Source organism: Myodes glareolus, chromosome 6, assembly GCF_982192425.1.
Source record: "Myodes glareolus chromosome 6, mMyoGla1.1, whole genome shotgun sequence".
Lineage (NCBI taxonomy): Eukaryota > Metazoa > Chordata > Mammalia > Rodentia > Cricetidae > Myodes > Myodes glareolus.
The window spans coordinates 107,436,374-107,462,466 of NC_142031.1; the positions used below are offsets into that span (position 1 = coordinate 107,436,374).

At 46.7% G+C, this 26,093-nt stretch overlaps 1 protein-coding gene across 2 annotated transcripts in view; it reads right to left on the reverse strand.

Annotated features, from left to right (window-relative positions):
• Positions 1–26,093, reverse strand: part of Creb5 (cAMP responsive element binding protein 5) — a 398,296-nt gene that overhangs the window by 103,852 nt on the left and 268,351 nt on the right. Inside the window, exon 1 of one of the 2 annotated variants that reach the window (XM_048440368.3) lies at positions 19,533–19,662. The exons of the other annotated variant lie outside the window; for it this stretch is intronic. Within the exon in view, the coding sequence (XP_048296325.1) occupies positions 19,533–19,579 (47 nt within the window). The 5' untranslated portion in view covers positions 19,580–19,662. Of the gene's footprint in view, positions 1–19,532; positions 19,663–26,093 lie in introns of those variants that run through there. 2 annotated transcript variants of the gene reach the window in all.

Consider the following 26,093-nt stretch of genomic DNA (forward strand, 5'->3'; position numbering starts at 1 on the left):
GGCAGCATTCACCACCACTCTCGCCTGCAGATTCTGCAGAGGCCCAGAGCTCCCTGGGTTCCTAGAGAGCATGCAGTGCCCCACCCCCACCCCAGCTCCCCGCCAGCCACTCTGCCTAGGTTTCTCCTGGCTTTGCAGCTTGTCAGTCAGTATCTTTTAATTGAGTCGTTTCTAGTAGAAACTGCCATTGGCGCAAGCCCCTACACCTAGATTCCAAATTTACAACTGAAGTTTGTCCCTGAAAGGCTTCAGCTCTAAGAAGCTGCAGTGGAGGCAGAGGCTGGAAAATGCCTAGGGCATCTCTCCGTGGCCTTCGCGGGCCTGTGGGTCTCAGGGGCTTGATGGCTGCAAGGCTCTCTCTAACGCTTTTACCTAGCCTCTTCTGGAAACTGGAGGCAGCCCTCCCCCCCCCCATCCCCAGGTTCGTCACCAGGGAGGTCAAATTTGTGACATTCTCCACCCTGTTGTTCACCAAAACCTTTCTACCCTTTAGGAGTTGGTGCTGGACTCCATTGCTCCTGTGGGTATACCGGCAAGAGAGGGGGTGTGTCCTGGTCTAAAGGGAGTAGCTTTGGGGATACCATACATGCCTAGGCAACCAGCTGCTAGAGGCTTCATCTCCCCAGAGTAAGTATTAGATAGTATTCTATTCTATTCATTTTTTTCTGTTATTCTATTCTATTCCATCCCATCTCATCCCATTCTGTTTGACATTACTGAGCCTTAGAAGTGCCAACCAAGTTGCCCTAGGATGAGTACCAGGTGCTGAAGAAACCCTAGCCAGGTCAAGGCTGAACATAGTGCAGGGGTGGGGTGAAGTGGAGAACTGGGAGAAGGCTCCAGAAATACACAGAATAAACGAAGGATGACCTAAAGGGGGGAGGCACAGGTCTGCACCGGTTTTTCTCAAAAGAGAACACAGCAGAAAAGTGTAGGAGTGCCAGGCCAATCTTCAATTTCCAGATGCCTAGACTCAGTGATCAGAGTGACTTTCAATCTAGTCTAAGCAGAACAGCAGCAGCGTGACCAGGAAAGAACAGTGTGGGACAAAAGATAGAAAAGAGCGTGCCCCAAGAGCAGATAGAGAAAATCAAATGAATGGCTAACTGAAGGTTTAGCATTGAGTCTTGTAGGGCTCTTAAAAGCATAGCTGCATTCTTGTCCTGCCTGGGCTCAAGGGAGGAGGAGCAGGAGAGATGTCAGATCTCGTCATCCTAAATGAGATCTATCTTCAGTTATCCCAGCCAGGGTGGTCCATAGAGAACACAGAGCTGTGGAGGCTGCTGTATCTGGTCTCTGACATGAACACAGCGCCTGGACTGGCTGAGTTGACAGGCCCAGCTGCCTCCTCGCTCTGTGGCAGACTGAGAGCATGAACTCCCTACAACCCACTCAACCTTGCCGCTTTCCCTTCAACAGAGCCATGCAGCTGTGATGTCAAAGTCGCAGGGAGGGTCATTTGAGACGGATATTTGAAAGAGTGTTTCGACTGTCTTGATCCTTGGAGGATGCCAGCCGATAATCTATGCACGAGATGATGCATCTGATTCTGAAAATGAGATCGTCACTAGTATCATTGTAGAAAGCAAGTTAATATCATATTATGAAAGGTAAGGGATTTGGGAGAAAGATCCAGAAATACACTGAGGGATTTGTGTGTCCCTTACATTGTTGGGGTGCCTGGAGTGCCTGCCATCTTCTTCTGGGAAAATTTACCAGGACAGACTGCCCCTGCTTTGGCTCTTACAGTGTGTGTCAGTCATTCCCTTAGGTTGGAGGGGGAGTGTCAGAGAGTGCTGAGTTTGGCATTCACTACCTTACAGTTACAGTTTTGAATGACTTAATGAGATTATCTGACCCTGTCCTGTCTCTCAATTCCTCACAGCCGTACTTCTATGACTTCTTTGTGACAATGGTATTTTTTATTTTAAATTCTGTCTCCAGATCCCCACACAAGCCAGGCAGCTGTAGCCCTGAGCCACGCCACCGACTCCATGTCTGTTATTATTATTTTTCTTTATCCTTTTTTAAGGACCATGGTAACTTGAAGTACCATTCTGATTTCTCGCGACAGGGTGGTCAGGTCAGCTTAGCTCTGTCTTCAGCAGGGGACATTAGAGCAGGGTGGAGTTTCTAGGAAACTGGGACCACACCCTTGTGTAGCCTCGTGGAGCTACCTTTCAAGTCCACTGACTTTGCAAGAACACTCACCATGAAACTGAACTGATAGTTATCTGAAACATTAGTCAAATTGCAACAATAAAGTTCATAATTAGGACACTTGATATTTACTTTGCACTTTGTGTCCAAGGATCTCAGAGGCCTTCTCAGCCTGAGATGAACTGGACACGCAGGAAACAGGTCATGGCTGTGGCTTTCTTAAGGGCTAAGGCTGCTTCTGTTACGGAGTAGCAAGGTGAAGAGGAGACCATGGCCATTTTCTGTGCATGAGCACACTTGCCACATGCAAACCCAGCAGGTAAATACACACTAAAAGGCAAAAAAACCCTAAGCAGACTTTTAGTCTTACATATATTTGGGCTGTATTAGCCGGGTCAAACATTAGAACTTTTGCTTATTTTATTTTTATCTATCCTCAGCACGTGCATGTGTGCTGGCATGCATGCATGTGTGTGGATGACTGGTGGGAACCAGTTGTGTGCGTGTGTCTGTGTGTCTCTGTGCGTGTGTGTACATGTGTGTGGATGTCATTTCGTGCGTGAGGCTGGCCACTGGGAATCAGCCTTTCTTTTCAACATGGGATCTGGAGACCAGACTCCAGTTATATGGGGTTTGTGTGGTAAATGCTTTTACCCACTTGCCAGCCCTGGAGTTGGGTATTTTTAGACTTGTTTGACTTAGCTATTTTCCCGGGCCTCTTCTCAATTGTTTGTGAGTACATTTGCAATTGAGTGGCATGGTGGCCCACACCGATAATCCCAGTGTTTCAGAGGCTGAGACAAGAGGGTCCCAGAGTTGAGGTCAGCCTGGGATACAGAGTGAGATTCTGTCTCAAGAAACAGTAAAGCAAACAAACCTCAGAGTAAACAAATGGATACATACAATTTTAAAATGCCAATGTCTACATCTGTTACAGACATCAAGTTTTAAAATGCTTGTTTTCTTTTAGGTTCATTCTGAACAGCAAACTAGCAAAAAGTCCTTAAGGTTGCAGTGTTTTGGGGAAAGTCCTGCAAGGGCTCCTTTCTCATCCCCGGTGGCCCTGCAGAGTGCCAGAGAGGGGTGACTTACTCTGTCCCAAATTACTCTCCAGACAGTCTTATTCCTGCCCTTAAATGAATGTGGCATTTGGGGTTTCACGTTTATACTGTAATCTGGACTCATTTTAAGATGTCTTCCTACAGCTTCATAAACATCTTCCCAGACGGACTCGGGGTCTGATTTTAATTTGTGGTAGGGTTACAGGCGAAGTCAATGTCGACTACGGCTACAGAGAGTAACTCTGTAGTAGAAAGAGAAACAGAAAGTGACTGACAACACACTGGAGTGCATGCCACGTGAGGCTTGCCCACAGGACATAACTGCTGCCTTAAGAAGCCCCCACGCTGCTCTGTGATGAGAACTGAGTTTCTGCTCAGATCCCTAAGTCGTGATCCAGAACAGAAAGGCTGAGTGGAACTTTCTCTGGATGTGTCAATCTGAAACCAAATGGTAAAGAGAGATATCTAAGTTGGTAGGGGCTTGACTTTGAGTATGAATACCCCACAAGGCCACTACTGGCTCAGCCACTCGTTTGCCTGGGGGTCTTGGGCTAAGTCTTCAATGCCTGAGTTTCCATTGCTCCATGTATAAAATAAAACAGTTGACCAACAATCCCACAGACCTTTGTGACACTAAACTTTCATGAGTTAATACAGTTCTCATTGATAGGTAAACCGATTTAGGAAGAGATCTATAGGTATGTTTCAAAGAAGCAATCCACCAGTTAAGAAGAGAGTTGTCTAAAACTCAGGGGAAATGGGGGAACAGTTTTTCGTTGGATGCTCTAGAACATCTGAACAGGTGGACTTAGTAAAGCAGTGTACCTTCCCCAGCTGAGTGCCCAGCAAGGAACCCACTGAAGGCCTGAAGGAAACCAAAGTTCCCAAACAAAGGAAGGGAGTGCTGTCTCTCTGTGCGATTGCTTGTCCTGATCTTAGTGAGAGACAAATTCCATGGCTGCTTCTCATTCTTAAGCCTTTGGATTTCTACAAGAATTTATACCACCTGCTTCCCCGGGTCTCCAGCTGGCAGACAGCAGATCGTGGGGCCTCTTGACTTTGACAATTCAAGTTTCTAGCTAATTCTTTAAGTTGGGTAGGTAGATGGGTGGTAGAGAGATAGTTGGACAGTCCTCTCCTCACAATGGGGTTATATCCAGATAAATTCATGTTAAGTTTCTAAGTATACTTTGTAAGTCATAGCTTTATTTTATATGCTACTGAAAGGCATAGTTTAGCTGAGTTTCCATTAAAAATGTTCAGAAAGCTTATATTAGCTTATAGTTGAACAAAATTATTTCTTCCAAAAGCTATGTCACAGTGTTGAGTATCTCATTTAATTTATTGAATCTTGAACTGAAAGGGTCTGGTTTCACAGAATCACAACCACTGTGAGCCAGAGGCCATCTCTACCCGTGCACCCATCCTTTCAGCTCTTTCTTAATAGCTTGTTCCTCTGACGACCCCTGACTAGTGCTCAGTGTCTAGATCCTGATTCAGAGAAAGTATCCCATACTACTTTACATATATTCAGTAAGTGAACTACCAGAGTCTAGGAAGTAACAGTGATTCTCACAGTATGTTCACCAAGCTCCTTCGCCTCCACTTCCAAAATGGCCCTGGGCTGTATCCATTTGGCTCTCTCCCCACTGCTGAGATTCTGGTCCAAACACTATCTTCTCTTACTTGGCCTTCTGCAACAGTTCCTGCCTCTCATGTTGCTCCTCTGTAGTCTGTTGTTTCCAGAATAATCTTCATGAACAAAAGATTAGTACTGACATTTCCCTGTCCTTCAACATTCTTCTATGGCTTTCCTTTGCTTTTACGATTTTTCTTTTTCCTAAAAGAATGAATTTTTAAAATGCTACATCTTTTAGATGCAGCACTACTTTTTACCTGGTTTGATATGTCCAGTCCTTGGCTTTCATTAATTTCCTAGAATATAACAAGCGCTTTCCTATTCTAGGGCCTTGCTACAACCCCGTGGCCTATGCCTAGAATGCCTAGACACCTGCTCTGTTATGGACCAACTCTTATTCATCATTTAGGTCTCTGCTTAAATATTACTTTCTTAAAATTTTCTCTGAGTCTTAAATAAGAGGTTTGTCTCATCTAAGCAGTCACATCCCCCCCCCAACCATGCTTCACTGAGCTATATCATAATATACTTGTAGATATGTTTACTTGTTCAATGTCTGCCTCATGCCTTATATCCATATTCCTGATAACTGGGCGTACATACGTCACAGACATTTATTCTGGTTGATTTGACCACTGGGCAAGTTCATGCTTGCTTTCAGTTCATGATGCCCCATTTGGAAGGAGGAAAAGAGAGAACACCCGAAGAGAGCCACAAAGTTTGCAGGAATGAGGAGGGTTCATCCAGGAGGACACCAAGATGCTTGTCTGCTGCTGGTGACTTTTTCTTATAGGCACAAAAGGGAAAATGACAAATGGTTTGCACCAGGACTTTTGATTTTTTTCCTTTAGGTTAATGCCAAACCACTCAACTATTCTCCCGAGAATTCAGTGCTTTCCATTTCTACCAGTGGTTTCAATTGCTGGAACTCTCCAAAAAGGTCAAAAAATTAACTTTTATATTCAGTTCTCAAGCATCAAACACATCAACCACGTAATCTTTTCACAAATAAGGCTTTCAGTCCTTGGGACTGGTTCTCGGAGTCATGACCCTCTTTGTAAGGAAGAAATGTGTATGGTGATTTTTCTCCTCGCATATCAAAAATAAAATAAATAAAAGTAATTATCTTAAAGTCCAGTATGGATGAGAGAATTTGTTTTCTTAACATGGAGCCAGCTTAGGAGTGGCAGAGAGCCGCGGACATCCGAGAATGGCTGCCTACTGCAAACTTCTGGCAACCTCCTTGGTCCATTGGTCCACAGCCAGTGTTTGTCTTCATAAATGAATTCCACATCTTTATTAAGTGAAGTAATTTTCGTTCATTATTTGAAACATACTTTAAATATTTTGTTTCATGACATTCTAATACAATTCCCTGAAGATCAAGGAAGATGGAAAAAATCAATTATATATTTTTTCAAATTTAGAGTGATTATAAAAAGAATTACATGCCAATTTATTCATTACGATGACTATCGCTTGACAGCATCTTGAGCGACTCAGATGGCCATGATTAAAGGGGTCCTCCTGATAGATGCCTTTCCATAGAAAGACCCAACACATTATTAAATAGGCCTCTCTGTGGGCCCGTGTGTAGGGGACCATCGAGTAAGAACGATGGGCTTCATGTCAAAGTCAACCTCTCAGAACAAAAGTGAGTACCTGGACAGCCCCAAACACATTCCACGTGGGAAGGCTACTTCTCGCCGGTAATCCAGAGAATGGATCTCATTAAACCGAATCGTATCTGACAGAGATGAAATTACAAAGTTGGCCCTTTAACAGATGAACTAATTGGCTTTATCCAAAATAGGAGGAATTTGGGGGGGGGGGCGCATTTAAATCATTACAATGGTTGGGTCAGAGGTAGAGAAGAGTTAGAAAAGGTGCTGGGCCCTAGCAGAAACTAGACTCGGCTTCCGTAGTTCCCAAAACCTTCTAATGGGTTTCACTGTTTTCTTTCCAGGGCTTATCATAATCAAGGCACCACGCATTTGCATCCCTAATGCGTCCTCCTCAAAAGTGTGTTGACATCCCTGTAGGTTTTGAAAGGCTGTTAGAGCTGCTCTCCCTTTGGGCGGGTGCCCACACACTCCTTATATGGGCTTCAGCCTATAGCGTGCCTGCCTTACTCACAGCCTTATTTTTTTTAAAAAAAAAAAAAAATCCCTGGGAACCTCCTGTCTTAATTGCGCTCCTTTAGAAAACTGAAAACCCAGAAATCAGATGACTCAGAAAACGAACATTTAACTGGATCTCTGCACATGGGACCACAGAGAGTCAGAAGGACTGTCTCTTTGTACATGGTAGATTTGCTTTTTAGAGCTATTTTTATCAAAAGGAAATAGATATAAATAAGACCATTTAGATAAACACAGGTTAGAGGAGTAAGCTGCGAGCCAGAGGGAGCTCATCTTTGGGCACCAATTCTCCAGTACCTTGCTCCTTTCTCACATTGTCTACCAGGACTAAACCTACCGGCTGCCAGCAGAATCCCAAACTATCATTTGGTGGTGGTGAGGGGCGGGGTTCAATAAACACAGCAAAAATACTTTATAACTATGATTCAAACATTTACTTAGCTTCCGCTGTGTTTTAAAAACGATGTCCTGTCTAACATGAATAGAAGATCATTCTGCCCCCCAAAAAACTCATCATGTATTAAGGGAACGAGAGGAGGCAAAGGAGCGAGTCTGTAACGAGAGACATCCCCCGGAGTGATACTTAACACCCAGGGGGTTCCAGGACCCAGAGAGCAGACACAGGAAATGCTCAGGGGAAGAAATACTAATCTCATGCTGCAGGCACATGTGGGGGCTGTGTGTAAACATGAATGTGTGTGCGGTGGGAGGGGGTGGCGGCAGAAGCCTTCAGCTTAATTACCTGTCCATAGGTGAGTTGTTACAGTGTGTTGGTGAAGATGCAGAAGATAGCAGATAGCTCCCACCGCCCATAGCTTTATGCAGGAAGAAAACATCCTTCGACAAGAACCTCACCTGGTAATACAAGCCATATAACCTGCGTTCACTGCCTACGGATGCCCCCCAGGGCGGGACCAATGTGCACCACTGCATGGATATCCCCAAGGATGGGAGACTGGGAACACTTATGGGCGTCTAGAATTCGTTTCAACTAATTTCTCAGCTTCTTGGGGAGGTAGCTAAGTCACCAAGGAAGAGAAGCACTTGACAGCCCTTGCTTTAAATGAAGCAGCTGTGACTTGAGATGGGGGACAGGGGTGATGTCAGGAGTGAGAGGGAGGGAAGCTTTCAGAGTCAAAAACATGGCTGTTTTTTTCTTTCCCTCAATTGTTCTATATTGAGTTGCTTGTGATAAAGTAAAAACTGAGCCTGGCAGGGTTCAGCTCAACCGTGTTTTTTTTTTTTTTTTAAATCTGAAGTCTTTTCCAAGATAGAAAGTTGGTATGTTTGGTTGTTTTTGTTTTCTCCGGTATTTCAGGGCTCATCTATTTTTATTTGCAATTCAAAACATATAGACAAACATAAGCTGCCCAGGGAGTAGGCTTTAACAGTCAGTGCTCAGTGAGATTTTCACGGGCAACCCCGAAAGTAGCTTTCTGTGACATTGTCTCCCAGTAGGGGACTTCTGCAACAAATTAATTCTGATTCCGGAAGGGAAGCACAAAGTGCCACATGAAACACACTCTTGACAAAACAATAGTTTCCCCATGACTTGTAGAATAAAGTTAAAAACATAGACACTGTCTGAGAGGGAAGGGGGTCTGCACTGGCTTGAAAACTTTCGATAAAACTCGCTGTTGTCCCTGGTTTCTAAGCCAATATTGGCAGTCACTGAATGCACCCTTTCTTTCAAAGGAAAGGAATGAAAGGAAGAGAGGAAGGAAGGAAGGAAGGAAGGAAGGAAGGAAGGAAGGAAGGAAGGAAGGAAGGAAGGAAGGAAGGAAGGAGGCAAGCAAACCTTGGTCATCCTGGCTAACATATGAAAACGAAACAAGATGGCGTCACCCAGAAATGGCCCAGCCCAGCCAGGCCCCTGATCACCCAACCGTTCTCCTTTGAGTATTCAATGTGGCTCTCTCAACACCCACTCCTTTGCCTTTGCATATGAAGGGGGAAAAATGAGGCAGTAAAAGTGTCAGCCTGCTTTTGTCAGGAATAGCCAGTAAAAAATAATTGGAGGCGACTTACTACAGCCCGTGCACAACAGTCGCGAGATAATTGATCCTTAATACGCTGCTCCCGAGTCTCCACATGCCAGGAAGACTCTGACCGTGCAGAGGAGTTACCGGATGGCTTATTCGATCGAGGGGCTAAGCAGGACTCAGGCTTCCACGGCTCTCCCAGCAACCTGCAGTTCTCACCCTACACCGCCTCCAGAACACATGGCATCTTGTCCAGCAGCTGCTGCCGTAAGCCAGTAGGTTTTCCCTCTGGTCTGCGGTCATGCCATTTCCACCCCTCCCCTTCCTCCAAGGGGCTGGCATCATAATGCCAGACAAACAACTCGAACCACTGTGCATGGCTCTAGACACCAGCGAATAAAGTATACCCAATACCACATCTCCCTAGAGTGTATTATCCCACTTAGAGGATACAGGGATTGACACACGGCTGCGGGAATTTTTGAGTTTGAGGGTTATTTTCAAGTAATTGCCAGCCTCTAAATTTTAGTTTGTCAATCAGACAGTTCTTTCAAACCTACGAATGTATTCTTTTTCAGCGGTGGGGCAATTAAAGGCAAAGCAAGTAAATGACGCACCCTCGCAGGCCTTTTTTTCTTGTCACATAATTATTGTTAAAAGATTCACTGCCATGTCTGGGGAGGAGGGAACCTCATGGCATTTTGCATTCAGTAAAAATGTCTGAAACCATTTTTCAAACATTTTGAGGTTTGGCACAGGGCTGAAATCCATCTTGCCAAGCACTTTCCCCCTTAATTTTTAAACCCATGTGTCTTTCAAGGGGAATTTAATCCGTATGTTTCTAATTCATTTACACTTAACTCATCAAAACGGTGCTTTGTACGAACTGTTTGATGTGCGGAGTCCTATGGGTGTCTCTCCCTCTCTTACAACTTGAGAGGCCCTGCTTTCTGAGAACCAGGAGATGGGATCACCCAGCTGGAAGCCAAACAACTGGAGCTGTGCTCAGGATCAACCCTGAAATCAGGAGGCATAATAATAGCTGAAGCAATGACATAAATAGCCGGCCTTCCATGTCCGCCTGCTCCTCCATCTAGGAAGACCACTCAGACCCATGCCCTCCCTGAATAGGCCCCTTTCACACACTAAGAACAAATCATGATGCTAACACAGGAAAGAGCAAAAGTTCAGTTGTTAAGAATTCTTTTTGATTCTCGCGCGATTGGGTCAGTTGGGATTCCCACCTCCAAATCAGCAGAAATCAGACCTGCTGAATCTTGTTCCATGAAAACCTTGCCCAGGAAGAGCCATAACCATCAAATGTGAGAACCAGGAAGGACTGAGCGAAGGTTCTGCTCAGGCCATGTTTGTCGGGATTGTGTCTCAAGGACCTCTAACGGGTGGTAGCGGGGAAGTTGCAGCGGTGTGGACCAGCTAGGGCTCTGTTTCCCAGGCTAGACTCTCACAGAGGTGGACTTAAGGTTCTTTAAGGGTATCTTAGTTTAAAGATAAACACCATCATTTTGTAAAAAGCTATAGATGCCCCAGCAAGGAATCCTGGAGTTGGGGCACAGGTGGGGCACAGCCCAGGATCCCTGACCCTCGCCATGCACCACCAGGACAGCTGACTCGGCCAGTGCTTTCCAAAGCCTGAACGCAATGCCACAGTCGGCAAACAGTGAGAAGGTGGTCAAACCAGTCCAATCCGCTATCAGCCTTTTAGAGACAGAAATTGGTAGCCATGAAACCTTATATTCAGTCGGGTGCTAGGCCATAAAGAGCAGGCATAGGGCACGGATGCATGTATGAACCCACGTATCTGTGAACACAGTCATCACATTACCGTAGTCACAGAATTGGTCTCGGGAGACAGCAAAATGCACAGTTGCTCAAAACATGCACAGTTACACATAGGTAGTTATGTGTAACCTACTCACACGATCCCATTTTACTTGAAATCTTTTCTAGATGGCTCGTGCTGCCTAATTTGGTGTGAATGCTGTGTAAAGAGTCATGGTGCTGCATTGCTTAGGGAATGGTGGCAAGAATCAGTTTCTCATTGCTGCTACGTATAATGTTGTCTTCTTTTAAAGGTTCGAAACCTCTTTGCCACGCAGAAACCACATTTCTCTTGATGGCCGTTCTACCAATGACACTACCAATTGGTCACATGATCTTTTTCACATGTGTGTGTGATTGATCTATGGCATACTGGCCTAGTCTACTATGGTAGGCTTCACCCAGAGTTTGGGGAAATAGGCAAGGTATAAATGGGTAGGGGCAGCCGGGTAACAGGGAGGGCACATTGCTAGTAGGGAAAAGGAAGATTTGCAGGCAAGCACAGCTTGCCATGTGCATTTTCCAAGCACTTAACCATCATTAATTAGTTAGAAACACCCTTCTGAGGTCAGGAGACATAGAAGTTCATCTTCCACCAAGGAGCCATGGGGATTGGTGGGGGAGCTCAATCCAAGGCTGCTGGGTAATGGCTATGCGAAGGTGCATCAGGTTAACTGCCTGTGCCACATCTTACCATAAAGCATCATGGCAAAGGCACTGTCAGACAGTGCAGGCAGCCTCAACCTGCCAAATGAATTAACAAAACTGAGAATGGCCCTCGGGTCTGTTGCTGTTGCTGTTATTGCTTGTCTTTTCAGAATTGGTATTGAAGTGACATGCTGTCTGGGGTCACGGAGTGCAGGCGTCTCTACGGGGTTGCAGTGCACAGCTTGGCTCTTTGGGGATTGTGGTCTAGGCTGCACCCTGTGGGATGGTAGGTCCGAGGCGACATCCTGCAGGTGGGTGGGTGATAGTGCTGGGGAAGCTTCTAGCTCTGAATTCATCGGACATCTCCTCCATGCGTGTCGGGCTCACACAGGGCAGGCAGGACAGAGGAGCGGGAGGAAGAAGACTTATCCCAATCCATGTGTGGCCTGGAACCCCTGAACCTAAGGACACCATGTTCCACCCACTAACTAGACCCCGAGGACCCTATGGTTGGGGTAAAAAAAAAAAGCAGGTTATTTTATTTGCCTTCCTAAGGTTCTTTCCACTCTTGGATGGTGGAGTTTAATAACCAAGGGCCTGAATGGTCCCGGGCTTCTAGAAACACAGCTTGCCACTGAGGCCCTGAGCATCTTCTAAATTTTTGGTTTCTTCCCTCACCCTCCATTCTCAGAAGATGAAAGAGAGAGAGAGAGAGAGAGAGAGAGAGAGAGACAGAGACAGAGACAGAGAGAGACAGAGACAGAGAGAGACAGAGACAGAGAGAAGCATTAGCAAGAGACAGTCGCAGCAGCAGCAAGGCAGACAGCCTGGAGAGACAGAAGGCTGTGTTGTTCTGCCTTACAGCGTGGTCCCCAGCCTGCTACAAAATCACTTTCTGATCTCAGATCATTGTTTCCACAATTTGTTCATTATTTCTGTTCGTGTGTATGTGTGTGTGTGCCGAGTACACACGGGTTTCCTCAAGGGCCAGAAGAGCATGTCAGAGACCCTAGAGCTGAAATCAACATGGTAATTGGGTGCTGGGAAGAAAGCTCTGGTCCTCTGGGAGGAGTAAGTGCCCTTGACCACTGAGCCATCTCTCCATCCCCTCTCTTTACAGTTTGGAATGATCTCAATTTCAGATTCTGTGGAGCAAGCTGGTTGGACGATAAGACGTCTGTGAGTACATTAAAATGATAGAATTATTTTTCTCTTGCGAAGGGGGTTCCAAATGGTGAGGGTAGAATTTAAATCAAATGTCATGGCTGGTGGCCTGTCCCCCCTGGAGCTTCCCCTTTGCCCATAGAGGGAGGAAATGGCAGAAAGCAGTGACATATGAGCAATACCAGGGTTCAGAAAAGTCACCTATAGGGAGGACGGCCTCGACCCGTATGAGGGCGGATGCCGGTGAGAGCAACCCTGGAGGGGAAACGTAAAGTGAGAGCAATCTACGTCTACATTTATACTAAATGAGTTTATCTTAATTGCTGCCATTATGATTAATTCCAGAGGAATTAAACGGGATCAGCTCTTTCTTACACAGTGTTGTCGAGCTGACTGAAGCATTATTAGAAATAAGAAGGCCAAGAAGAGGCAGATGCAAGAAAAGACCTTTTGCGGTATGAAAAAGAAAGACCTCCACTAACAGCAAAGGGTGGGGATACAAAGCTCTGACTCTCCTCTTGGAACTGAAACCAAGTGACTGTAAAGTGCAATCTTGAACCTCCTCTTCTAAGCTTTAAAGATGCAATCGCCTAACCTCCAGCTAGCGATTCGGTCTGTCTCTTCTCCCTTCCTGTGCATGGCCTCGGTTATAATCTGTGACCAAGTTAACCCTCCTGCATGGCTTTTTGCTTTTTATTGTTATTATTACTATTGGTGGTCTGTGTGTAGTACATGTATGTGTGTATATGCATATGAGTACATGTGTAGTGCACATGGGGTGGGCAGACAGTATCTGGTCTCAGCCCTCATCCTCCACCTTATTGAGACAAGGGCTCCTTGTAGTTAGATGTCCGCCCTAGAGCTTCCAGGCATCCTCCTGTCTCTACTTCTCATCTTGTTATAGAAGTGCTACAATTATAGACTTATGTTACTGTATCTGGTTTTATATGTGTTCCGGGGAACTCGAACTCGGGTCCTCAGGCCTACACAGAAACTGTTCTGCCCACTGAACCAACTACTTAGGCCTCTACATTATTGATGCCCAAAATCCATTACCATCTAAACTCTCAACAAAGCCAAATGATTTCCTTAGTAAATAACTTAACATTTACCAACCACTTTCCATGCTAATTGCATATGTTCATTTTAGAGAGTCTATCTTTTAGGTGAAGCAACCGAACCTAACAAGTATCAGTAGATTGTCAAAAATTATAGTGTTAACAAATGGCAGAGCCAGATTTGAACCCAGATGTGCCTGACTCTAACAGCAGTCCCGGGTAGAATTATACTGGACCATAGTGACAAACAATGAGGTTCCATCTTTGCCAATAAGTTTGCCCCCTACCCCTTCTTCCAACAGTGATGTAGGCCCTGTGAAGGGCACAGGGCACAGTTGAGTGGGTATATAGGCCCCACAGGCAACCTAAGATCCAGGGCTATCTCAGTCCATGAGTATAGCCCAACATGATTTTAATTCTTTAGAGATTCACAGCCTCCTAGTAACTCACATGAGCATGCAGGATATTGCAGCGCAGTCCCTTGGGACCGCTTTCTCATTCCGATGAATGCATAACTAGCAGACCGCCTGACAGTTTTTGTAGATTGTGTTGTTATGGGGGCGGGGAATAACTCAATTCAATTTCAGTAACTCAGATGGAAAAGTAAGGAATGATAAGGAATTTGAAGTATCACTTGGAGAGACAGCAAAGTGTCCAGATGGGTCTAGGATAGTCATCTAACTAACATTCTGGTTTCTGGAACGATAGCAAACTATTGATCACTTCTTCCTGGGTGCTGCGCTGCCGCATCGATCATTAATAAGCTTTCCTGCCAGAGTAGGTTCAGGAAGGAAAGATGTATGGCCTTGTTATGATGTGTCTGTGTACTATGTGGTGGACTCTAAGCCAAGCTACTTTCAGTGTTCAAGAGTATAATTCACGGAGTGACATCCTATGTAACCACCATCCGTGAGACACAGCCCTCTGAACACTCCGGCAGCAGCAGCCACCTCATTAGGATAATAGTGTATGTTAAAAAAAAAATCACAAACTAAAATTTGGCTGGGATTTGAATTTCCAATGCTGCCCAATTCCTCCCTCCTCGTGGCTATTCCCCTGCTCTCCCCAGCCAGGGAGTTAAATGAACAGAGAATCAACATGAGCGAGCAGAAGAAAACCCCACTTTCAACTCCAGCTGTTGCAGCGTTAAGTACAGAACCTGATTTTGCTCACCCTGTTTAGTTCCAGGCACATGACAAGACTCATTCTCAACACTAATTTCTGCCCCTTAACCCTGACCTGACCTCTATGTAAAGTCTATTTAGATTGATTGATTGATTGATTGATTGCAGTCCTGGGGATCTAATCCAGTGCCTCACGCATGCGAAGCACGCAGTGCACATCCCTGAGCATCACCTGCAGTCCCTGGGGAAAATTTGCCAGCATTTTCATCACTTAGGTAAAGGCAGCCTCATTCGGCCTCAACAGCAAGTCACTCATTGGTGTGATTGCCGATGGGAACTTTTAGTCCTGCTGGGAAACCTCATGCTTCTGTTTGTTTGTTTGCTTGTTTTTTTTTTTTTTTTTGTGGAAAGGTTTCTGTGTAACTCTGGTTGTCCTGGAACTAGCTATGTAGACCAGGCTAGCCCCAAACTCACAGAGAGCCGCCTGCCTCTGCCTCCCGAGTGGTGGGCTCAAAAGTGTGGGATTAAAGGCGTTCTTACACTGCCACTGCCACTGCCACTGCCACCGGTTTGCTTCAGTTTCTTACTAAGTCTCAGTGGTGCCTGACTGGGCTACCCGGGTCCCTTCCCCAAACCGCATGGCCCTGCCGCGCTCCTTTCACCCAGGCCAGGGAAAGCCAGCGAGTGTTATGGGGCCAGTCCTTGCCCCATTTTCACCTGCATCCTGTCTTTACTGCCCTGCTTCTAGTGCTTGGTACCTGCTCCTGTGCCATGTGGATCTGTGTGCTTCTAAGTCTGTGGTCTCAGAGTCACCCTGATCTAAGAAGAACTATGAGTTCCCATATATGGGGAACTGGGGGAATGCCCCTCAGCTCAACTGCTTAGTTCGGAGAATAAAACGAAGGACAATGTCCTGAAAGAAAGCCTGGGGGAAGAACTCCTGAGAACAAGATTCAGCTGTCTGGGAACAGCAGCCAGAGCAGTGACCGGGGTCCCCAGGACGAGTCTCCCATTGTAGTCACAGGTATGCTGTTGTGAATTCACTCATCACAAAGAGGTCAGATGGTCCAGAGAGGCTCGGTGACTTTCTAAAGTCACACAGATGGTAAGTAAAACAGTGATTTGATCCCAGGCCCCTAGAATCCCAAAGGCCACACTCTTTGCAAGAGATTCCACAGTATCAGGACATGCCAGTTCCCTAATACCACCCCCTTCCTTCTTATCATAGGTGAAAGTGATGGCAGCTATACACTGGTTATCGCTCTGCTCTGTGCCTCTTCCCTGGTGTCTCCAAAGTCTTGTCTTCTCCTTCCCCCAGCAGAAAAACATGGCCCACAGTCCCTTGTGGAAACCAAAGTGTCCACTGAAGCCAAGCTCCGAATGTTAAACAAGGACAATGCCACCAGCACCCCTTTAATTGCCACCTGACGATGTTCAGAGACAGGCACCCACCCTGGAACCTCTTCTGCCACCAAGTCCTGATGGAGGTGGGTGTTTGTCAAGGCTGGCATGTGAGCCTTGGACTAGCAAATATGACTTGCTTTTACATGAGAAAACATAGATGCAGACCAGTGCAAGCCAGTCTGGGAAGAGCCGCTTGCAGACCTTGGCTATACTGGTGTCCTGGCTGGGACTCTATACCATCATTTTCCAAGATGTTAGGAGAAATGAGGTAAATGTATCATGGTGACTCTCAACAAGAATTTTTCAACTCATATGAATCAACAATTTTCTGAAAAAAAGTTTAAAAAATAGCAATTGAACATCCCCCCAAAAAACTAAAACAGCCATCAAATGATGATAGAAGAGGTATGTAGTGTCACAGAGGGTGCAGTGGGCTAGGGCCTCCTTGTCTACCTTTCTGTGGGTCACAAAGAAAGGCATTTATGATTACTAGTATACAGCTCACAGCCTAGTCAACAAGAACTTTAACTCTTAAAATAATAATACCAAAAATCAAGTGTACCTTCTCTTTTCCTAAGGGCCTTAGCACACCCGTGATGCCCACTGAGCTACGCATGGTGACTAAGGACTAATTACGGCCCTCATCCTGGGTGAGTTCTCTCACAGATGGGCACTTATGGCTATTTCCAATGTGAAGCTGACTCCAGTAAACTCACAGCACATGTTTTACCATCAGCAATAGAATACGAGAAAGAAGAGAGAGAGAGAGAGAGAGAGAGAGAGAGAGAAAGAGAGAGAGAGAGAAAGAGAGAGAATGTGGAAAACTTGCTACTTGGAATTTGACCAGAGAATAGGAGTCTCATTCAGGGAAAACTCTGGGACCAATACAAGCAGTTGGGACTTTTGCATAACCTTTAAAACTCTAAATTTCAATTTCATTAAAAAACTTAAGACTCACTTAAGCGCCCAGCCTCCAAACATTTGTCAAGCATACATACATCCTTAGCACTGAAACAAACAACAAGACCCAACAGAATATCTCTGGAACTTGTATGAACTTGAACTTGTATGAAAATGATGCCATGCATCCAGGCGAGACGCAGACTTTGGAAGAATCTGCTTCTTGTAAACACCAGTTTTCCCCATGCAAGCGAGGGTGGCACTGTGCTCCTCGCCCCATTGATGTATACGAAGGATGTGCGCAACCTATCGGAACCACTGTGGGACAAGGAACTTCTCTCTTGTCTCTTGGGCCACTCTTTGACAGGCAAGCCTAGTAAATTATGTCACACAGAAGGCTGGCTCTTCCTGAGCAGTGCTAGAAAACTACAGATAGTGTCTCATAAGGAGCCTTCATTCCAAAAGCAAGGTGAAAATAAAGTGACTTTCCAAGCAGGCAGAGGCAAGTCCCTCTTCACCCTTCTCCATTCATTTCTTCAGGAGCTCTAATGCCAGCTGAGTGTAAAATACATCTTTCTCTGAAATATTAGGCCAATGCTTTTCAGCACACATCATTACTGTGTGTGTATATATATGTATGCACGTATATAAGTATATATACATATTTATACATCTACACACACACACACAAAGGAATTGCACCTGCTCTATTGCTGGAAAACTTTGTAAGGACAGACTTCAGTGATGGTGAAAGGTAGGTTTCATATGTGCAGGAGGAAGGGCTTAGTCCCATCTCTCACATTTAAAACACAGGCTTGCTGCACCCAACAAGGCAAGCTCAGGGTTAGATTGTGACCCCTCCCCCTCCCCCCAGAAAGCACTTCTCCAGCCTCCATTCCCCTTTCACCTCTGGCCAGAAAGGAGGGACTAGAAAGGCTCGTTGCATGTCGTGATTAATTTCACACAAAATATGCAAACACTTTGCAGGGATGAACCCCTTGCCTCTGCTCACGTTGATCTGTCTGATAAACCTGGTTAAATAAGCCAGAAGAAAGGCAGAGCCCTCACAGGGTGAGCTGGCCTTGCTCTCTCCTGCTAGGGGCTTTTACAGCGCACACAACACCAAACCCACATATGATATGGAAAGGTGGTGATGACTTTCAACGCCGCCACCTCTATTTCTCTGCCTCGCTGGAGAGCATCGGGAACCGAATCATTACTCCTAGCCATGTATTAGCGTCAATCCATTACCCTACTGTTAACTTGTTTCTAAAACAAATCAATCAAAGGTTTTTGTTAATCACCCCCCCCACTTCTCCCAGTGTATAAAATTAACTTAAGAAGATGAGGGTCTTCAAGGCAGCGCTAGATCCTGTCCAGCGCCGCGTGGAACACCCCGGAGTCGGAAAGCTGAAGCAAACACACACTCACTGCCAATGGTAGCTGAGATGACAGCGGGAGACCGCTGCTCCTTCTGTGCATCATCAGGTATTGCTTTTAAAATGCATCCATGCATTCGTAACAGACAGAACACCACAACTGTAAACTCTTCCTCCTCAGCACCACGGATGCAATAGTGTCCCAATCGTTAACACTTCACTCGCTCCACTCAGAAAGCCCTCCCAACCACCACCACCCCATTACTGAGACTTTTTATGAAAAGACAACTGTTTCAAGGTAGAGAGAGAGAGAGAGAGAGAGAGAGAGAGAGAGAGAGAGAGAATGAATTTTGGTGGAGGAAAATAATATACAGCTGTAATAATACTGTGTTTTAAAAATACCAAACTATAGTTTTACTTTTAATAATAAAAGATAAAAAGGGGGTGCCTGTGAATAATTAGAGGTTGCAGCCTGAAGGCAGTTAAAGTCACTGCAATTGATAATAAACTGAAAACCCCTTGAGAGCAGGTAAATGCTTTGCAACACTGACCCCCCTCTCACGTTACTTAACTACCCTGTGGTTCTTGCATTACATCACCATTCCAGCGATTGGTCCCTGCGTTTTAACTCTCTCCCTGTCTCCTCCGATTAGGAGCAACACAGCAGCAAAGAAACTTCTCCGGAGTTTGCTCTTTCTCGATTTGCTTTTGTATTTGTGGCTTTTTTTTTTTTTCTGCTCCCGTGGCTTCAGTTGGCTTGACTGATTTCCCCCCTCTTGCTTGGCCTCTAAACTCATTCAGGTTTCTATACTAGGACGGGAAAAAAAAAAGCTCAACTCTGATCAAAGTGAAAAGAAATGCCTCTCAAGGCAAGAAGAGGAGCGGAGGGGCTGGGGAGAGGGGAGAAGGAGGGAAACAAAGGCGGTAGGAAGGCGAGAAAGGGGAGAGAAAGAAGGAAGGCTCCAGAACAGAAAGCAGTAGGGGCCCCAAAAGCTCTAAAATCAAGAAACAGAAAATAAAATTACAAACCAACCTCATGGACATCACTGAGGCTGAATTCCCTCCTGAGGTGCAGAACATGAGAGCTGTGGAATGAGTGTGCGTAGAATTTGAGCCAAAGCTTAACTAGCCTGAGTGACTCACATCCTTCCCATTTGATTCCAGGCCAAGCGATGATGTAATGCGCTGGCCCTTCTTTAGCGCCCTGCTCTGGCTCTCTCCCTCAGGCTCCTCTGCTCGCTCTCTTTCTCCTGGGCTCGCCCTCCTCCCCCTTCTCCTTTTTAGCTCAGTGCTGGTGAAGTCACCATTTAAATCTGGCAGAACTGAAGCAAAAACTTCAATGTAACCAAAACAGCCCCAGGCCCCGTTCCAGGCTCAGGGCCTTCGTGGTGCAATCGCCCTTAGAAACCAGTAAACAGAGGAGGAAACAGTGCTGTCCGGGATGGCCTACAGCTGTGGCCCTCCGAGCTCCCAGAGGGACCCCCGGGGTCTGCGACTAGGGGTGGCATTGTGCTGCTGGAAATAAATAAATGAATCTTTAAACTGGGTTTGGTAAGTACCCTAAGTTCGGAGCTAGGGTATCTACAATGAAGAGATGGGAAACGAATACCAGAGAGGGGACAGGTTGAAGCACCCAGCAGCAAAAGCCAACTCCAGTTACCAAGTGAAGGGCTTCAGCTCAGAACCAGGTGACAGGGTTTCCACTGTGGTGGACACGTTTTCCTGGAGCTACATGGGGTTTTCTGCAGAATGCCACCCCGTTACCCCGCCCCGCCCACCAACTTCTCATATCTGACCTCCCTGTCAGCAAGGGCAAAACCACTTCTGGTCCAAACACGCGCCTGTGTCTGGAATCATCAAGGACTGTGAAATCGGAGTCATTTCTCCCTCCATGGGCCGCTCCGGGGGCTTTTTACCGTGCTGAGAGAAAGGACCTCTGCGAGCTGAGGAAACCTTGTCTCTCTGAGGTTAGCTCTCAGCAGAGGGAAATGATGCGGCCCCTTCAGAACAAAAGACAAGCCTCCCATTCGTCACCTTGCTGCAGGGATGGGACGAGCGCTGGGGTGGATCTGCGTGTTTTAAGAGTGTTCAGGTAGAGCAAACAGTATGGACGTCTTTCTCTCTTTACTTTTTAATTACAGGGGGACGAAAACAGCTTGGGAGCTGCCGAGAAACCAAACGTTATCTTTACAAACGACAGCAAAGCCCGTTTAATTGCTGAATTCTCACTCCCCACACAGGGTACCTGAAGGAGTCCCGACTCTGGGCAGCTTTGTTAGCACAGCTCTCTGATTCCATTTTTACTACTTCCCATCACAGCTTTGTGCCTCCTCCTTATTAAAGAAATAAATAAATAAAACAAAAAAAGTAAATTTTTGAAAAAGGGAACTCACTAGAACTTTTTTTTTTTTAACCACAAAAGCAGAAGAAAGGCGTGAGGTTGCATTTCCCTCCCAAACATGATCACAGCTTTGACTACCGTCTAGTGTCCTCATCATTGTGCCCCGAGGAAATAGGGTACGTGATAAAAACATGTCTCTTCACATAACACAAAGCAGGGAGGGACCTTTAGTTCTGGGGAAATCACTTAGCTTATTAAAGATACCCGCTGTTAGGGGTCCAGACCAGCTCATCTGGATCTGCTGGAATTTAACTCAGCTCCAGGGACTATCTCTCCACTCAGGATTTGCTCCACACTCCCGTGACCCCAGGACTGGGGCCTGAGGAGCTGTCCCTGGCAAGCTGCCCCCTGTCGCGACCTCCTCAATCGATGCTGAGGCCGCAGTGGCTCTCCATGACACCTTTATCAAGGCAGGCAGCTCTGAATTAGAGGTGATCAGCCAGAATTACAGCTGGCGCCATCGAAGCCCATGCCCTGACAGCAGCAAATGTGGCTGTTACAGCGTGGCCCACCATGTCAGTGCCCTAGATAACTCACTTTGGCTCACTGGCCAAGCAGCCATTGATTTTTTCTACTACTGCAGGGAATAAATAACACAAAATTTTCAACAGCTCCTACCAGCTATAATTCCAAGTCAGCTTGGCAAAATTTTGTATAAATGACTTCCGCCTTTTTAGAAGAGATTTACTATATTTTCTCCATTTGCCCCCTCCTATTCACTAATATCCTTCCTTGTCTTAGTTCTCATACTTAATGTTTTGGTGTTATTATTTTAGGCATATCGAAATGGTCTATGAGGTGGGGTTTTCCAAACTGACATCTTCTTATAAGCTTCATATGCGGTGCCGAGGATTGTTTTATCCCTCATCATAGCGGTCAGATTAAGCTGTTGGGTGATGGGCCTCATCTGCGTTGGAGTGCAGCAGGCAGCAACATTTCGCCCAGAGACCCTCCCTGGGCTTTCCCTGGAAAGTTGCAAAGATGACAGCTTTGGCCAAAACCTGAAAAAGACCTCTGCTGAGGTTCACAGGCACCGCTGTTCTTTTGAGGAGGAGGCAGGCCCAAGGAGTCTAGAGCAGGCAAGTGAACCTCAGGTCGGAGTCACATATCCAGGAGTTCGGCGTTTCCAGAACTCACACAAACTGCAAGGACCCAGAGATACCAACGATGCCGGGTCAGGGATGACACACCGGGGTTCCACTGTCCCAGGGCTCACAAGCCCCAGCAGAGCTGCTTCAGGAGAAACAGACAGATAAACACTGCTTCTTTGCAGTGCGGGATTGAGTTGAGACCAATAGCAGAGTTCAGAGAGGTCTGAGTGTTTATTCTTCTTCACACTTTCTGGTTGAAGCATCGCCTTCCTTTCTGCTGCTTTTCAACCAAAGAAAGACTGCTCGGCGTCTCCCACTGTGGAAAAGGAATCCTGGCTTCCCTCCTATGTGCAACTAGCTGGAGAGAGACCATCCTAATTCCCACAGGCACTTCCCCTCCAGACCTCATTTCTCACCCATGTTGCCCCTCTGCCCCCGCTCCAGCCCCTCCATGCTCGGGCTGCTTCTATGGAGAGCCTGCTTTCAGTGGTGGGAGCGGGTCCAGGGCTGTAATCCTGGTGGGGACCTTCACTGTAGCAGCCCCGGCCAGTGGGCTAGGCCCTCAGATTGGCCAGCTCGCTCAGGATGGCGTCCAACACCGTCCTCTGCAGAGCTGTCCTCCTTGGGGAGAGGGTGGCGGGTACCGCACAGCTGTTCTGTGTAACTCACTCAGCCTCCCAGCTCCTGAGACACGATCGGCTCCAAAGAAGAGGAAACCTCTGAGATTTGAGCCCCTCTGGATTCTTTCCAAAACATCCTGCTCGAAAAGGCAGGACTTGCAGGAGCTGAAAGGCCCAACAACCAAGGGAGAGGAAGCTTTCTGTGCCGGTGACGTTCTGGGCTCCATGACATTATGGAAGACACAGACGACGATGTAAGAAATAAGGACCCTTCCTAGAGAAAGCCGGCCGGATTTCTGTTTTGTTTTGCTTTTTCTTCTTTTAAGATTCATCTATTCCCCTCAAGGCAAAGCATGTCATCTTCTCCCAGACATTGTTTTTAAAATTTAACCCATGATTTCTCTAGTCTCGGGGGAACTTGAGAGGCCAGATAATTTCAGAGTTAAATAAGCTGTAATGACTATCACATGTAATCAGCCATAAACCTAGTATTAAAAATTATTCCCCCAAATGTGGCATCTCTTCCTTTTTTAATTTGCAATAACCATCCAGGTGGTTTTCCAAGGACCCCCTTTGCAAATTGCTTCCAGCGGACCTTCCGGTCACAGACCACTGCACACCCACGTGGTGTCATTCAGAATTCCTTTCAACTTGGGTGTCCCGTGTTTTCCCAGTGGACAGAGGCGGAGGGGTGTTTGCAGCACGTACCCTGAACCAAGTGCCAGCAGGACCAGGAGGCTCAGGCCAGCCCTGGGCTCGCCCACGAGAAAGTAAGGCCTTGAGTGATTTCTCCTTGATCACTCCTGTCCGGTACCTACTGCCGCTCCTCCAGCCTGGCACCAGGAACCCTCTGGCAACTGACTGGCCATTCTTGTGTCAAATGCCACGTGCCATGTCCTGAAGAGACAATGCTGCGAGAAGGGGTCGGATCATCTAATGACTGACAACTTTTGGGGTGGGTAGACACTGGGAGGTCAGGTGATATAACATGAGGGGCTGTTTGTTGGGGGTTTTCTGTCCCATCCGGCCCCCCAGCTATTTAGTCCCAGAGAAAAATCACACACAGATCTCTTTAAGTTATAAAGTTGATTGGCCCATTAGGTCAGGCTTCTTACTGGCTAACTCTCACATCTTGATTAACCCATTATTCTGATCTATTTTAGCCATGTGGCTCAGTACCTTTTTCAGTGGGGCAGCTCACATCCTGCTGCTTCGGTGGCCTGGGCAGGAGTGGGAGGAATCAACTTCCTCCTCCCCAGAATTCTCCTGCTCTCCTTGCATCATTTCCACTTCCTGTCTGGTTTTCCCACCTGTACCTCCTGCCTGGCCAATCAGCGTTTATTTAAAACATGACTGACAGAATACAGACAATTCTCCTGCACCAAGGGGAGACCTTCGATTAGCTCTAAAACATCACAACTGAATTTGATGACCTGTTTCCCCAAATGTTTACTTCAGTCTTCAAATATAGATACCACTGTGTCACTGGAGGCTGCCATACTTTCTCAAAGGCATGTGCCCCCCCCCCAACACACAACTGAGTATCTGATGATGGAACAGATGAATGCACGTGCCAGTCCGGGGATTCCCTGGCCTATGCTTGTCTCCCTGGACTTGAGGCTCTCTGGTTTAGCAACAGGTCAGGTCTAGAGGGTACCTTCCCGTGCTTGTCCTTCTCAACAGCCGTTCACTGCCCCTTTCTTACAGCTCTTTCTTTTTGCAGCCTAGGCCTTGGCAGTAAGGAGTAAAGCCCCAAGAAATCTGACTGAATCCCCGCCAGCCGCTGCCCAGGCTGCCCAGGCTCTCCTCGGAACTTCTCCTCCCTAGAAGGTCCTGCACCCACTGGTACACTTTTTTTATTTCTTGTTTTGTTTTGTAAATTCCTTAGGGCCTGGAAGGTCTGGGGTGACAAGGAAACTCCAGGGAGGCTGCAGGCCTAGGCAGGTGGGTCTTCTTCCTTCTAGCTCTGCACTTTCTCCTCAGAGGCCTTCAGGTCCCCTGACCCCTTTTCGCGAAGCCTAAGGCACCCGTGGAAGATGAGCAGCGGTGTTTCACAAGGAGCAACCGAAACTAGAGCGTGTCTGATGGCTTCCCACGTGACACCTCCAGTGAACTGAAAACTGAGGTGAGGAGACCCAGAGGAGCCCCTTCTGGGGCTCTTCACACGGCTTCCTGGGTACCCCAAGGAAAGGGAGACTGATACTAGGACCCGCTCAGGCCAAAGCCTCTGCAACCCAGGGGAGGGGCTGTAGAAGGGGCTGAAAACTGGTAAGGATGAGATGAGCTGGACGCAACGGATGAGTGAAGCATGCTTTTGTTGAGAGATTTTAGAGGGTCAGAGCCCAGTGAAGTTGTTAGCCTCCACCGCATTCAGGTCTTCATGCCAAGTGGAGTCAGGACATGGCCCAGTAGTCACCAGAATTGGCCCCGAGCAATTAATCCAAGGGCATGTGACAAAGTGAGAAAAAGAAGGCATTGTGGCTTAGTTGGCTGTCATGATGAAAGGAGATGATTGCCCAGATGTCCACTTTCCACTCAGGCCCAGTGCCGCAACTGAGCTACCGAGGCCAAAGCACAGGAGCCGGTTATAAAAGCCAAGCAGACACTCACTCCAGGGACAGACAGACCACTGAGGGGTCGGCGAAATACCAAGCTGCAAGTTCCTACTGGCACCCACGAGTCCAGACCCGTGGTGACGGCGGCAGCTGCCCAAGGGCCCATGAACACTGATAGGCTCAGCAAAGTTTTGGGGCTCAGCTGAAGAGAGGGAGCAATACCTGCCACAGTTAGGACATTTTCCCTGGCGAGTTATTTCCTATCAGCGTCTCCCTCTTGCAATCCCACAACCTTCAGACTCCTAATCACTTTCCTCACGATGTTGTTTGTGTGGAACATAATTATGGTCCTCTCCAGTCTGTCTAAGAACTGTAGAAGTGGTAATATTTCTTTTGTTTTGCGTCATTGGACACATCTATAATATGATCATTAACCATCATGAGCTGAAAATTGAATGCCCAGTGGTCTAACAGTAAGACAGAGGCATGACCACAATCCTTTCCCCACACTGTTCTGTATCAAGGCTATAGGCCTTTTAATAACTCAGGCGTAGTTTGTGACGTGAAGTTTTGGGTTCAGAAGAAGTCCCTGCTCCTGACCTGGCAGGGATGGTGGAGGATGTATGAAGACAGCTGTCTCTTCCAAATGCCATGATTGTGCCCAGAGAACTGTTTGAAGAGACAGGCTTGGCATAGACAGGGAAAGGAAGGGAGTTTTGTTGCAAAACCTCAAAAAGAAATGAGAAAGATGCTTTCCCTGGTCCTGAGGATTTCACGCTCCTCACAAGTGTTTGGTCACCTCACTTTCATATCCCTGAGTATCATCGGGACTACATTCTGTCCCAACACTGCAGACTCCATACCTTCAGCTCTCCTGTACCCCCACACCACTACCCCCAAGGCAAACACATGCCTACCAGAACTTGA